Source organism: Sinocyclocheilus grahami, unplaced genomic scaffold (assembly GCF_001515645.1).
Source record: "Sinocyclocheilus grahami isolate Dianchi unplaced genomic scaffold, SAMN03320097.WGS_v1.1 scaffold80.1, whole genome shotgun sequence".
Lineage (NCBI taxonomy): Eukaryota > Metazoa > Chordata > Actinopteri > Cypriniformes > Cyprinidae > Sinocyclocheilus > Sinocyclocheilus grahami.
In genome coordinates, this window is record NW_015505259.1 from 517,931 (window position 1) to 532,893 (window position 14,963).

Sequence of the window (14,963 nt, forward strand, 5' to 3'; positions counted from 1 at the left end):
CTTTTTCTTTCCACTCAACTTTCTGTTAACATGCTTGGATACAGCACTCTGTGAACAGCCAGCTTCTTTGGCAATGAATGTTTGTGGCTTACCCTCCTTGTGAAGGGTGTCAATGATTGTCTTCTGGACAACTGTCAGATCAGCAGTCTTCCCCATGCTTGTGTAGCCTAGTGAACCAAACTGAGAGACCATTTTGAAGGCTCAGGAAACCTTTGCAGGTGTTTTGAGTTGATTAGCTGATTGGCATGTCACCATATTCTAATTTGTTGAGATAGTGAATTAGTGGGTTTTTGTTAAATGTGAGTCAAAATCATCACAATTAAAAGAACCAAAGACTTAAACTACTTCAGTCTGTGTGCATTGAATTTATTTAATACACGAGTTTCACAATTTGAGTTGAATTACTGAAATAAATGAACTTTTCCACGACATTCTAATTTATTGAGATGCACCTGTATGTATGCATTATTTTTATTTATAGGTAAAACATTTAAAAAGATAGTTTAGCCAAAATGAGCATTCTGTTTATTTGAACATGCAATCAAACGTCAGTCAGTGTTGTTTTCAACTTCACTGACTTTCATTGTATGGGCAAAAATTATTAAAAACCATATAAAAAAAAAAAACTTATTTCGTGTCCCACAGAACAAAGATTTGCAACAACATGACGTAGATTGTAAAACAGATTGAGCTAGATCAATAAAACAAATGTGTTTAACACATCAAGAAGATGACCATAGTAACTAAGGGGCTGAGAAGACAGTACCAGGTTGTTGAAAGTGAGGAGACCAGTGTCCTGAGTGAGCATGTTTGAGCGGAAGTTGGCCCCACTGAGAGACAGCAGAACCCCAGAGAGAGGAACACCGTCCTCTGCCTTTATCTGAAGGGCAAGAAAAAATAATAAACCAAATGAATAATTTGATTCATAGAAATGAAAATACTTAATGAAATGTGATAGTTCTACTCGATGATGAGAAGACATTAATGTGACATTGACCTCAAAACTGATGCCTGCCAGGGCAAACGCCTTGAAGGCTCCTGTGTTTCCCTCCACTGCAGTCAGGACAAAGCCCTCTTTACTGGCACTGATGTCATACAGAGAGTCACTATGTAGGGGTCCAACACTGGTTTTAAAGGGAAAACAGAAATATTCATTTTATTTGTTTAGAATGCTAGAGTGCATTTAAGATTTCAGCCATAATGACAGCACTTTATTTATAATAGGCCAACAGTCATTCATGTTGGCATATTTATAAACCATGCTTTTAAGCTAATATGCATTATTAAATACACAGCCAAGAGAGGTATTAAATAAATGAATGCAGTATGTTTGTGAATAAGTGAGATACCTGTAGGTTCCGGTTTCATCCGTGAGAACTGTAATGAGAGGGGTTGTAGCTCCTCTCTTCTTAATGGAGATTTCCACATCCTCCAGTGTAGGTGACACCTGCCCCGTGAGGAACAGTCCTGCCCGGCCCGCAATCTCAACCATTTGACCTGGGCAGTTCTCTGTTGAAACAAATCAATCATTGTATATCAGTTTCAAATATAAACTGGGGTAAAACTAAAACCCCATTTTTCTGAGTGATATTAGTGACACATTTCAAGCATCATAATGAGCTATTTTGTATAGTTAAAAATAACTGGAAGTCTGTCACATTCAAGTTACAAATGGCAACATCTGCTCTTATAGTAAAAATAAGGTGGATACTTTGCCTGGGTCTACATCAGGCATGTCCAGTTCTGTTCCGGAGGGCCACCTACAGTGGGGAAAATATTTATTTGATCCCCTGCTGATTTTGAAAGTTTGCCCACTTACAAAGAAATGAAGGGTCTGTAATTTTATGGTAGGTTTATTTTAACGGACAGAGACAGAATATCAACCAAAAAATCCAGAAAAAACACATTATATAAAGGTTAGAAATTGATTTGCATTTCAGAAAGTGAAATAAGTATTTGATCCCCTACCAACCAGCAAGAATCCTGGCTCCCACAGATTGGTTATGTGTCCATGTGGAACACAGATAAGTCCTGCCACTTTAAGAAGTTACTCCTAATGTCAGCTCGTTAGGTGTATAAAAGACACCTGTCCACACAATCTGTATCTTCCATTCCAACCTCTCCCACCACCATGGGCAAGACCAAAGAGCTGTCAAAGGATGTCAAAGACAAGATTGTAAATCTGCACAAGGCTTGAATGGGCTGCAAGACCATCAGCAAGAAGCTTGATGAGAAGGAGACAACTGTTGGTGTGATTATTCGGAAATGGAAGAAATACAAAACAATCATCAATCGGCCTTGGTCTGGAGCTCCGTGCAAGATCTTGCCTCATGGGGTAAGGATGATCATGAGAAAGGTGAGGGATCAGCCCCGAACTACACGGGAGGAGCTGGTTAACGATCTTAAGGCAGTTGGGACCACAGTCACCAAGCAAAACATTGGTAACACACTACGCCGCAATGGACTGAAATCCTGCAGTGCCCGCAAGGTACCCCTGTTCAAGAAGGCACATGTATCGTTTAAAGTTTTCCAAAGAACATCTAAATGATTCAGAGAAGGCTTGGGAGAGATCATTAAAGATCAGAAAAGAGTTGAACCTTGTACACCACTTTAACCAGTTCGCTGGAGGTGAACGCAGTTCTGTTGTTCTCCTGCAGAACGTTTAGGATCTGCTGTTCTCTTGCATTGCGGTGAGTTATATACTCACAGATCTTAGAAAAAGCATCTTGGACCACTGGACCATGACCTGACACACAAATACAAACATTTCTTAGTGTCACTGAAAATGTGATGTAGAAAGCACTCTTGACAAAAAGCACATGTACTTACCTGGATATATGAGGTCAGCCTTCATGCTGAGGAGCTTCTGCAGTGACTTCATGTAATCATGGAGGTCCTCAAACACAGCCGTTCCCTCTCCTAGAATACAGTCACCTGAAAACACAGCTTGCTCCTCCTCCAGGAATAATGCCATGTGATCATCTGTGTGTCCAGGAGTAAACAGCACCCTACGTGCACATAAAAAATAAAAACAAACTTGCTCAAAACAAAAGAAACAACTACAGTGGGGGAAATATTTATTCGATCCCCTGCTGATTTTGTAATAGGTTTATTTTAAGGTACAGAGACAGAATATAAACCAAAAAATCCAGAAAAAACACATTATATAAAGGTTAGAAATTGATTTGCATTTCAGAAAGTGAAATAAGTATTTGATCCCCTACCAACCAGCAAGAATCCTGGCTCCCACAGATTGGTTATGTGTCCATGTGGAACACAGATAAGTCCTGCCACTTTAAGAAGTTACTCCTAATGTCAGCTCGTTAGGTGTATAAAAGACACCTGTCCACACAATCTGTATCTTCCATTCCAACCTCTCCCACCACCATGGGCAAGACCAAAGAGCTGTCAAAGGATGTCAAAGACAAGATTGTAAATCTGCACAAGGCTTGAATGGGCTGCAAGACCATCAGCAAGAAGCTTGATGAGAAGGAGACAACTGTTGGTGTGATTATTCGGAAATGGAAGAAATACAAAACAATCATCAATCGGCCTTGGTCTGGAGCTCCGTGCAAGATCTTGCCTCATGGGGTAAGGATGATCATGAGAAAGGTGAGGGATCAGCCCCGAACTACACGGGAGGAGCTGGTTAACGATCTTAAGGCAGTTGGGACCACAGTCACCAAGCAAAACATTGGTAACACACTACGCCGCAATGGACTGAAATCCTGCAGTGCCCGCAAGGTACCCCTGTTCAAGAAGGCACATGTATCGTTTAAAGTTTTCCAAAGAACATCTAAATGATTCAGAGAAGGCTTGGGAGTAAGTGCTGTGGTCAGAGGAGACCGAAATTGAGCTCTTTGGCATTAACACAACTCGCCGTGTTTGGAGGGAGAGAAATGCTGACTATGACCCCAAGAACACCATCCCTACAGTCAAGCATGGAGGTGGAAACATTATGCTTTGGGGTTGTTTTTCTGCTAAGGGTACAGGACGACTTCACCGCATTGAGGGGCAAATGGACGGGGCCATGTACTGTAAAATCTTGGACGAGAACCTCCTTCCCTCAGCCAGAACACTGAAGATGGGTCATGGATGGGTCTTCCAGCATGACAATGACCTGTACTGTAAAATCTTGGACGAGAACCTCCTTCCTTCAGCCAGAACACTGAAGATGGGTCATGGATAAGTCTTCAAGGATTACAATGACCCAAAACATACCGCCAAGTAGGGCTGAGCGATATGGCAAAAAAAATTATCACAGTAATTTTTTTCATATCAGTCGATATCGATAATTATCACGATAAATGTCAAATTCAAGAAAATTAAAAAAAAAATTCAAGTTTGAAGCCAGATTTTTGCTCCAAAGTGAAAGTTGTAGAAACCAGACCATTAATTTTCCTTAACAAAATAAATATCTAAATAGAAAAATTAATTTCTTAGTTTCTGCATGTTCTAATGAGTGATATTGTTTCAAATCAAGAAACAGGTTTGGGTTGCCTGGTAATATTAATAATAATATCACTTTTTGTCCCTTAGAAATGCACATTTGATAGTAGCTTGAGTTAGGATGCAGAGGTACATTTTTGTTCATTATCAAAATCTGTAACATCTGTAAAAATTGTAGCAACCTGTTTTATATGGTTAAATTTATTCTGACAAAGTTTTTTTTTTCTTTTTAATTAAGCATTGGTCTCCCATAGTAGCATTCATTTAAATCATGATAAACGTAGTTAAAACCACACATATAGCACCTCAATACCATGGTAAAAATATAACTATGTTTTTTAGGTAGCCTATTTGTATGAAAAACAGTAGTCTAAAAACACTTATAAAGTATAAATGCACACATGCTATAGCTTAATCACAAATACGTACTATAGTTACCTTTACTCCTGTAAATCAGTAACATCTGTAAAAATTGTAGCAACCTGTTTTATATGGTTAAATTTATTCTGACAAAGTTTTTTTTTCTTTTTAATTAAGCATTGGTCTCCCATAGTAGCATTCATTTAAATCATGATAAACGTAGTTAAAACCACACATATAGCACCTCAATACCATGGTAAAAATATAACTATGTTTTTTAGGTAGCCTATTTGTATGAAAAACAGTAGTCTAAAAACACTTATAAAGTATAAATGCACACATGCTATAGCTTAATCACAAATACGTACTATAGTTACCTTTACTCCTGTATTAAAATTCAGACATATAGCGCCTCAATACGGTGGTAAAAATATAACTGTTTTTAGGTAGCCTATTTGTATGAAAAACAGTAGTCTAAAAACACTTATAAAGTATAAATGCACACATGCTATAGCTTAATCACAAATACGTACTATAGTTACCTTTACTCCTGTATTAAAATTCAGTGTGAATATCCCAAGTTTCTGCCACAATACCATGATTCAGTGACTGTTACTACAGTAAGTCCATGGTAAATGATGGCAATGTGTAGATTGAAAAGCCTTCTGACTGTCTCGTTGCACACAGTGTTTCTCCTGTTTGGCTTTAAACTAGTTTAAATCACTGAGTCATTTGTGTTCATCGCTGAATTCAAGCAGTGGATCTTACAGCGCTGTTTAGTGCTCGCGTGACCGAGTAAACGCATCTGCTCTAGTGAGCTCACACCGTGTAGTTTGAACTTTGATTTGAGCGGATAAACGGTCTGTGTGGCGAGTTTCAAATGAGCCGCACTGTTTCGTTCCGCTTTTGGCGCATAAACATTATATCGAACATTTATCAAACTCTTCATATCGTTTTATCAAGGAAAATTATATCGCGATAATTATCGTTATCGAATCATCGCCCCCAGCCCTACCTCCAAGGCAACAAAGGAGTGGCTCAAGAAGAAGCACATTAAGGTCATGGAGTGGCCCAGCCAGTCTCCAGACCTCAATCCTACAGAAAATCTGTGGAGGGAGCTGAAATTTCGAGTTGCCAAACAACAGCCAAGAAACCTTAGGCATTTAGAGAGAATCTGTAAAGAGGAGTGGACCAAAATCCCTCCTGAGATGTGTGCAAACCTGGTGACCAACTACAAAAAAATGCTTGCCAACAAGGGCTTCTGCACAAAGTACTAAGTCATGTTTTGCTTGGGGATCAAATACTTATTTCACTCACTGAAATGCAAATCAATTTCTAACCGTTATATAATGTGGGTTTTTTTTCTGGATTTTTTGGTTAGTATTCTGTCTCTATACGTTAAAATAAACCTACCATAAAAATTGCAGACCCTTCATTTTTTTCAAAGTGGGCAAACTTACAAAATCGGCAGGGGATCAAATAAATATTTTCCCCACTGTACCTACAAAGTTTAGTTCTAAATGTATCCTAAAACAAGTAAAATGAGGGTGTTTGTGGCTTTGTGTTGTTTCACACTCTAAAGAGTTAATTTCATCAAGTATTAATTTGATTCATATCTCTACAAGAGCTGTTTCCGAGTGTTATTCAGCAGAATAGCAAAAGGTACACGAAAAACAAAAGAACAAAAATTGTACATTTAATAAAAAAAGACCAAAATGCTATATTCCAATATAAGTATATATATATATATATATATATACTTATATTCCAATATAAGTATATATATATATATTTGTATAAAGCTACAAATATCTGAAAAATACATATGATTCATCTCGATTAAGTACAAACTAACCAATAATCTTTGGTATTAAAGTAAATTCTATAATTTGAAAATAATTCCAAACTCATTTTATTTGGAAAAGGCTAAGTTGAAGAGCAGCTTCAGTAGATTCCCCTTCATGAAACTCGCCTGTAGGTGGCGAACTGTAGCCTCCAGCTGCAATAATATATATGTTGTCGTTTTATAATATATATATATATATAAAAACAACATATATATTTTTGCTTTAATTAAATGTATAAAACACAGCATATTCTCCACTGTGTAAATTAAATATATATTTCTTTTTATTAAAATTACAAAAGTGAATTAGTCAAGAGCAGTGAAAGATTTTCTCTCTTTTGTTGTTGGATTAATTAACAAATGGCAGACAGCAGGAATATTAGACTGCTGCCAATTTAAGAGCTGCCCGGATCCAATATACTGATAACCACATTTTTTCTTTCTGAGCTGTTCTGCTTTCACTTAAAACCTAAATTACTGTGTTTACGAGGATACTTGTAAAGACGGGAATTTTGAAACATACAAGTGTGTGAATTCAACCGCTCAAGATGACAAAAATAAAAATGCTCCTGCACTCTATGAGCACCGTCAGCGCTCAGAAACAGTTTCTCAGACAGTGTGCACATAGCGAAAAGAGTTCTCTTTTGCTGCTGATTGCATTTCAACAGCTGAAAATCACTTGCAATGCTTAAAAGCGCGTGCAAACAATACGTAGCACAGTAATGTCAAGTGAGCATGTAACTGCGATAGAAACGATAGTCCAAAAATTTCTCACGGTTGACAAATTTCTACCGGTATACCACCCCTAGTAATATGTATCCTTAAGGTATTAGTATGCACCTTTTAGGGCTAGATAAGTTATTCCTATAAAGTTACTGGCCAGTGACAAGGTGTTGTACCCCTAATGGTCTATTTTCTGTACTTTAAAACTTTTTTTAACAATATACTTTTTTTTGTAACTGCATGAATTTGGTTGTTGGTCAGTGTCACCTTACAGTACATGTTACTGTGGATTTCCTTTTTATGTAGCTTGACAAATATTAATTTCATTCTTTGTGTGAACAGAAGTTTTTTGCAATTTGTTCCATAATTGTTGTGAAAGGTCCTAGACACAACATGCATCCATTAGTATGAAATAAAAAAAGCTTTAAAAAGATTGCACTCTAACCTCCAGTGATTGTAGCATCTACTTCAGGAGGGTAAAACAGAAATTCTTTGGATGAATTTTATTAAAATTACAAAAGTGATTTAGTCAAGAGCAGTGAAAGATTTTCTCTCTTTTGTTGTTGGATTAATTAACAAATGTCAGACAGCAGGAATATTAGACTGCTGCCAATTTAAGAGCTGCCCGGATCCAATATACTGATAACCACATTTTTTCTTTCTGAGCTGTTTTGCTTTCACTTAAAACCTAAATTACTGTGTTTACGAGGATACTTGTAAAGACGGGAATTTTGAAACATACAAGTGTGTGAATTCAACCGCTCAAGATGACAAAAATAAAAATGCTCCTGCACTCTATGAGCACCGTCTTCACATGCGAACGCTCTCTGAACAGCGCTCAGAAACAGTTTCTCAGACAGTGTGCACATAGCGAAAAGAGTTCTCTTTTGCTGCTGATTGCATTTCAACAGCTGAAAATCACTTGCAATGCTTAAAAGCGCGTGCAAACAATACGTTTTTGTGACTATGTAGCACAGTAATGTCAAGTGAGCATGTAACTGCGATAGAGATGATAGTCCAAAAATTTCTAACGGTTGACAAATTTCTACCAGTATACCACCCCTAGTAATATGTATCCTTAAGGTATTAGTATGCACCTTTTAGGGCTAGATAAGTTATTCCTATAAAGGTACTGGCCAGTGACAAGGTGTTGTACCCCTAATGGTCTATTTTCTGTACTTTAAAACTTTTTTTAACAATATACTTTTTTTTGTAACTGCATGAATTTGGTTGTTGGTCAGTGTCACCTTACAGTACATGTTACTGTGGATTTCCTTTTTATGTAGCTTGACAAATATTAATTTCATTCTTTGTGTGAACAGAAGTTTTTTGCAATTTGTTCCATAATTGTTGTGAAAGGTCCTAGACACAACATGCATCCATTAGTATGAAATAAAAAAAGCTTTAAAAAGATTGCACTCTAACCTCCAGTGATTGTAGCATCTACTTCAGGAGGGTAAAACAGAAATTCTTTGGATGAAGGTGTGACTGTGATCTTCTCCCCAGCCCTAAAATAGCCAACAGAGCCAAGATATAAAATGAAGACTATGAAATTTGTAACTGGTAGGAGAATACAATGTGATATATGCTCTTTGCACATGATTTCACAATATTTTTTCTAACACAGGCAGAAGAGGAAAATGCTGGCAAACATTCTCCAAAATCATACCGTGCCCAGTAGGAGAATTCATAGATGACTGTGATCTTCTCCCCAGCCCTAAAATAGCCAACAGAGCCAAGATATAAAATGAAGACTATGAAATTTGTAACTGGTAGGAGAATACAATGTGATATATGCTCTTTGCACATGATTTCACAATATAACACAGGCAGAAGAGGAAAATGCTGGCAAACATTCTCCAAAATCATACCGTGCCCAGTAGGAGAATTCATAGCGAAAAGGCTCATGGAGTTCATCTGGTTTCTCTTCCACAGGGGGGCTGTTCTCGTCGCCTCTTTCTTCCCTCTCCTTCTTATGGGCAGCTATTTCCAGAAGCTGCAGCTCCCATCGCTGCTCCTCGTTTGAGCGCAGGGGCCCCAGAACCAAAGCAGGCTCACTCTCAATGGAAGATCTGCCAAAATTAAACAAAGCCACCAGGTGTATTGAAAGCAACAGCCAGAACTCAAACAAACAAGACAGACTGTAAGGATAAAAGAAACTCAAATACTTTGATCTTCTGAGACAGACAATACACACACAGTGCATTAACATACAGACATCTGTCTCCACATCTCACTGAGAGAAAATGCGGGAAAATGTCTCTCACATATGCATTGGTTCCTCCTCATCCCCTTCCTTCCCCTCACCCATCCTTCTCTTCACCCAGCTCACTCAGAATGGTCAAGAATATAATGTTCTAGAATGTCACTTTAAAATAGTTCCTTTTTTTATTTTCACTGCTCAGACCTAAAAATACCTAAAAAAAAAAAAAAAAAAAAAAAAAAAAAAAAGTCTACTGGATTACAGATGATGAATCTGTGCACATTTGAAAACATTATCAAATTACGCAATGGCATTCATTCAAGTTATCAAGTTATTTTGTGTGGATCATCTTTTTTGTGGTTGGGCTATGAATCTAATAAAACCTTTTACCTCCTGTGTTACACTGGCAGAGTAAAGGAGGAAGCTGACTCCTTTCATGGGTTCACTATCACTCTGCACCTCTCCAGAGACATCATAGCCCTTTACCACAAGAGGAGCTGCGGCGGGGGCATTTTCATTTGACACAACCACAGTGGTTGAGCTCTGTGAAGGAACAAATATAGTGAACCAAGTTTTTTTAGAACAAAACTGCATCTACATTGAAATGAGATGCTTTGACATAAATGTTATATGTGAACTAGCAAAACTGCAGTGGCATGAAAATCTTTCTTCAGGTGTTGACATATTCGTCATTGAGAAATATGTTTTGTCAATAAGACAGTTTGTACTATATACATGTTCAAGGGTCCATGAGGCATGAGTGGCGGTGATGTCTTAACTTCCTGGAAGCACCTTGAGGAAAGTATACCTGTGAAAAACAACACAAACAGGGCAAAATTTTTTCATGCTTAACTGTTAATGGTATTTATGGACAATTCATATTATTTTGAAGTGATAGACCCTTGGGGTAAGATGGCCCCCTCAAATTAGGGTTGAATATTGTTGCTGGTGTTCTTATTGTTCAATTGAATAATTATTATAATTCATGGAAAATTTAATTTAGGTTAAATTAGGTTTAATTTCAGGAATAGCTGCAAATTATAATACATAATATTATTCAAAAATGATTTATCATAACCAGTAGACCAGTGGAATAATGCCATTCAATCTGAATTTATAGTTTATAGGCATTATGACACCCCCCCCAAAAAAAATATAATTAATTGAATTATATAGTTTCAAATGTAGCTTTGAGAACTTGAGAATTTGACATGTGACCAATAAAGGATCTACACATTACAGATTGACCTCTTTTTGAATTTTTTTTTTCTTTTTTAAAGACTCCACATTGTGCGATTTTGCTGCAGTCAGTGTCCGAAGAAATTTTGCATGCTCAAATTCTAGTTTGACCACTAGACAATATCTACTCACTGGCCTCCAGCTTGGGTGAGGACGCTTTGAAGGACATCATCTTCTCCTACTTTTCTCAAACTTACTTCAACCCCTGCAGGCCCCAACAAATGCCCTTTACTCAAGACCTAAATGAGAAAAGAAAACGAGCAGTTTTTTTTTTTTACCTTACAAAAAACTGTATTGCAAAGTCAAATGCATAAAATTTCAACTTACAGTTCCCAAGACTGAAAACCCGGTAAAAATGAAGTTGATGTCTTGTTCTTTAGTGCAGATGTCTGTAATTCCATCCACATGTAGGTCCACAGTTGTTGGCTCTGCATACAGATAAAGTATAACACAATACATGACTAGGTGAATAGTGAGTCCATCTTAGAGAACCCCGGATTGATCAAGAGCAGATCAGAGTATACAAGAACTCTGAAATTGATAACCACCACTTGATATGTGAAATCATTCCTTACCAAAGCTCCATCCTGATGGTGGTTCTATCTTTATAACAAAATCACCCTGTAAAAGATTGTAATCCCTATTAACACAAACATACACAAAAACCACCAGGCTAAATATTAACAAAAATCATGACTCGCTAATTACATTAAAATGACTAGAATTTTTTGTGGGTCATATATATCATTTATGACATTTGTGACACTCATCTAAGTGACTGAGGCTGGAAACTGCCTCTCTGATGGTGTGAATTAAGGTGAAGCTGCTGGTGTAAGGATGAAATGCTGCATTGTTAGCCCACTTAACGCCTGTTCCAGTTAAAAATAGACGGGCATGTCAAAGAAGAATTTTGCCCCAATTTATACCACCAGAGAAGGCTTGCAGCAATTTGCGAGTACTATGCCAATATGTGATTAGTTTAAACTACCCTGGGAAATCTTCAAAATTTTTCAGATTAGAGCTGTACAATATATCAAATGTCATAATATATCACAAACGCACTAAGGGTTGGGATTTGCATTACAATTTGCTTTTAATACAGAAAGTTTATGTAGACGAAAACATCACAAAACAGCTAGAAACATTCAGATTTGTTTTTATAGCATTTAACTTGTGCATTGTTTGGAGAAGAACCCTTGGATAGTTAGGACAAACATGTTTTTGTCAATTAAGTATAGAACATAAAATCATGCCTTTGTCTGATTAATTGATTTATCAAAGAAATAATCTACAGATTAACTGATTATCAAAATAGTTTTAGTAGCAATCACAGAGTCTAGCCTTTGTTCGTAAGGACTACTTTTTAAGATTAATTTGAAACAATTATAAATAAGTCATATGAAAAAAAGATTACAAAGTAGAAATTGTATTATACGCTATTAGTAAAAGTGGAAAAACATAAGATAGAAAGCAGAATGCAAGCTTCACTGTCCTCATAATTTGCTTATATTGATGTTCTAGATATTTTGCATAAGTACATTGTAAATTAAGCCTGTTCTTCACCATTTGATTCCCATTAATGTACGATTATACTTGTTACAGAAGGTCATTTTTACAGGAAACATTCATGTTGGATGCATTATTATTTCATGGCTTAAAATTGTAAAGGGTATAATCTCTCTATACAGTGGGGCAAAAAAGTATTTAGTCAGCCACCAATTGCCTTACCACAAGTAAAGCTACCTTAATGAGTGGTGAAATGTCTTCATAGAAAGTCACTTCCTTATGATTCAGAACAAATGCCACAAGACATTCTAAGATGATCTTGGATGTCTGACAGCCCATTCACTCCTGAGTTACAGTACCTTGTCATAGAGAGGGATCATGAAGTAACCATTGATTGGTGCACAGTCAGTCTGATATTTCAGAGAGCCCTGCTTAGTGTACAGCTTGATCTGTAAAGAACAGGCACATAGAAAACGTTGGTCATCATAAACCCATTTTAAACTGACTCTATAAAAATAGACCCAAATGAAACACGTAAAAACAATAGGAACTACATGTATTGCTAGTCTAACTGTATGCAATTCATTTAGATCATGTCAGTGATTACTTTGAGTGAGGCAATGCTAATTAACTCAGGCAGATCTGTGCTAATAACAATATTAAGCATGCTTGGACAAATCATGTTTTGCTGACAATGCTTGACAGTTGGTTAGGTAGCTGTCATGCAACCTGCTACATTGACGACATACGGATCACCAGATTATGTGATCTACAACCTACATGCATAAGTGTTTCCGACAGCAGATGAGGTATATATCAGAGAATCAGTTCAGTTCTGCTGTCCGGAACGGCATGCGCTTACTAATCATTTTTAAACCAGAACTCTCAAGTCTTCTTACCTCAATGACAGAGTAATTAATTTCCACATCTGACTTCACAAAGCCCCCGCAGCCTACCAAAATGTCATCAGTACCATTCACAAATGTCACACACAAGAAAGATAGAATAAGACTCGTTAGCTGCTTAATTCCACCCATCGTGCAGCGCTGGTGAGGCGTACTAACGTACGCTGCACATGGTTTAGATGACTTCAGCCAATCATTTTAATGGCAACTCTCTTTTACCTCATTCCTATTGGTCAGTCACGACGAGTGTTTTCTATTCATTGTTTTCATTGGATGTTTGAGGAGAGGATTCGTAAACCTGTGAATCCGGTTAATTAAACATTAGAAAGATTTTTAGAGCTTTGTTTGAAGCATAATTGGTTTCTTATATTGAATGGAATGGTATTTCTCAGACAAAGGTCGTTTGCAATTGCAAGAAAGCGCCGAGCCAAAATCTCCACGTGCTGCTACAAACATTAACAATAGGTGGTGCAATTGGGTGTTCATAAAGACCACCAGAGATAAGAACGAAAAAAAAGGAATAAACACAAATATCTTCAAGACATGCTGACACTGGGGAATAAACGTAACGGAAGTTAAAGGTATACAAGCAAATCTGTCATGCAAAGACATTAACAGAATCATTTTGGATGGGGTGTTTTAAAACAGGCGTTTGACTAATTGACATTTTAACTCGTCTCTAACGTTAGCTTCAAGAAGTCTTTTACATTCTTCTTTATTGCCTAGTTGTACTTAAAAAAAAAAATTACCTCCAAAAAAAAGGGATAGTTCACTCAAAAATGAAAAGTCATCATTTACTCACCCTCAAGTATAGTTCAAAACTTGTATGAGTTACTTTTATCTATTCAATAGAAACAAATTTGAAGAAAAAAAGTAAGTCTAGTACTATGGACATCAGTGGCTATCAGCAACTGTTTGGTTATCAACATCTTTCAAATGATTTGTGTGTGTGTGTGTGTGTGTGTGTGTGTGTGCATGTTTATGTGGTTTATGAGGACACAAATTTGTATAATAACATGGGTATGACATAGGTATTACAACGAGAAGGTGATTTATGAGGACATTTTCAGTGTTCCCGTAATTCAAAAGGCTTATAAATAATTCAGAATGAGTTTTTTTGAAAATCTAAAAATGCAGAATGTTTCCTGTGAGGGGTAGGTTTAGGGGTATGGTTGGTGTAGGGCAATAGAAAATACGGTCTGTACAGTATAAAAACCATTACACCTATGGAGAGTCCCCATAAACCATAAAAAAACCCTGTGTGTGTGTGTTCAAAAGAAGAAAGAAATTCACACAGGTTTGGAACAGTATAAGGATGGATGAGTAAGCAATGGTTTTTGGTGTGAACCATCCCTTTAATCCCTTTACCGGTCATGTTATAATAGTATATATTGTAAACAGCTTTAAATCTTTTGAATGGCAAAGAATTTGATAAAAGATTTCAAGTTCTTTACATTCATTTTCTTCTCTCTAATCAGTGGTAGGCAACACATGGTGGCAGTGTTTAGCACTGAGTACTTCTCTTTGCGCAGCTGTCACAGATGCATGCTCCATTTATCTTCTGAATGCTCTGTGAAATCATAAATTAAAATGCAACCAAATGTGCTAACGTTACTGATATAACCTGACAAACAGCTGTTTTTGACAGTTTTCCTTCAATTTTGATCTAAAATGGAAAATGCATCCTTGTTACATACTATAGACAGTAACCAATTACACATAGAGAGCCATA

The 14,963-nt window shown here is 36.9% G+C and overlaps 1 protein-coding gene across 1 annotated transcript in view; it reads right to left on the minus strand.

Annotated features, from left to right (window-relative positions):
• The window catches only part of LOC107586361 (nodal modulator 1-like), a 17,657-nt gene extending 4,273 nt beyond the window's left edge, over positions 1–13,384 (minus strand). The window contains 13 exon segments of the mRNA XM_016273682.1: positions 767–880; positions 998–1,124; positions 1,350–1,509; positions 8,804–8,886; positions 9,250–9,450; positions 9,512–9,519; positions 9,972–10,124; positions 10,317–10,389; positions 10,953–11,059; positions 11,148–11,248; positions 11,396–11,441; positions 12,686–12,775; positions 13,226–13,384. Coding sequence (XP_016129168.1) covers positions 767–880; positions 998–1,124; positions 1,350–1,509; positions 8,804–8,886; positions 9,250–9,450; positions 9,512–9,519; positions 9,972–10,124; positions 10,317–10,389; positions 10,953–11,059; positions 11,148–11,248; positions 11,396–11,441; positions 12,686–12,775; positions 13,226–13,363 — 1,401 coding nt within the window. The 5' untranslated portion in view covers positions 13,364–13,384.
• Positions 13,385–14,963: the final 1,579 nt, after the last annotated feature.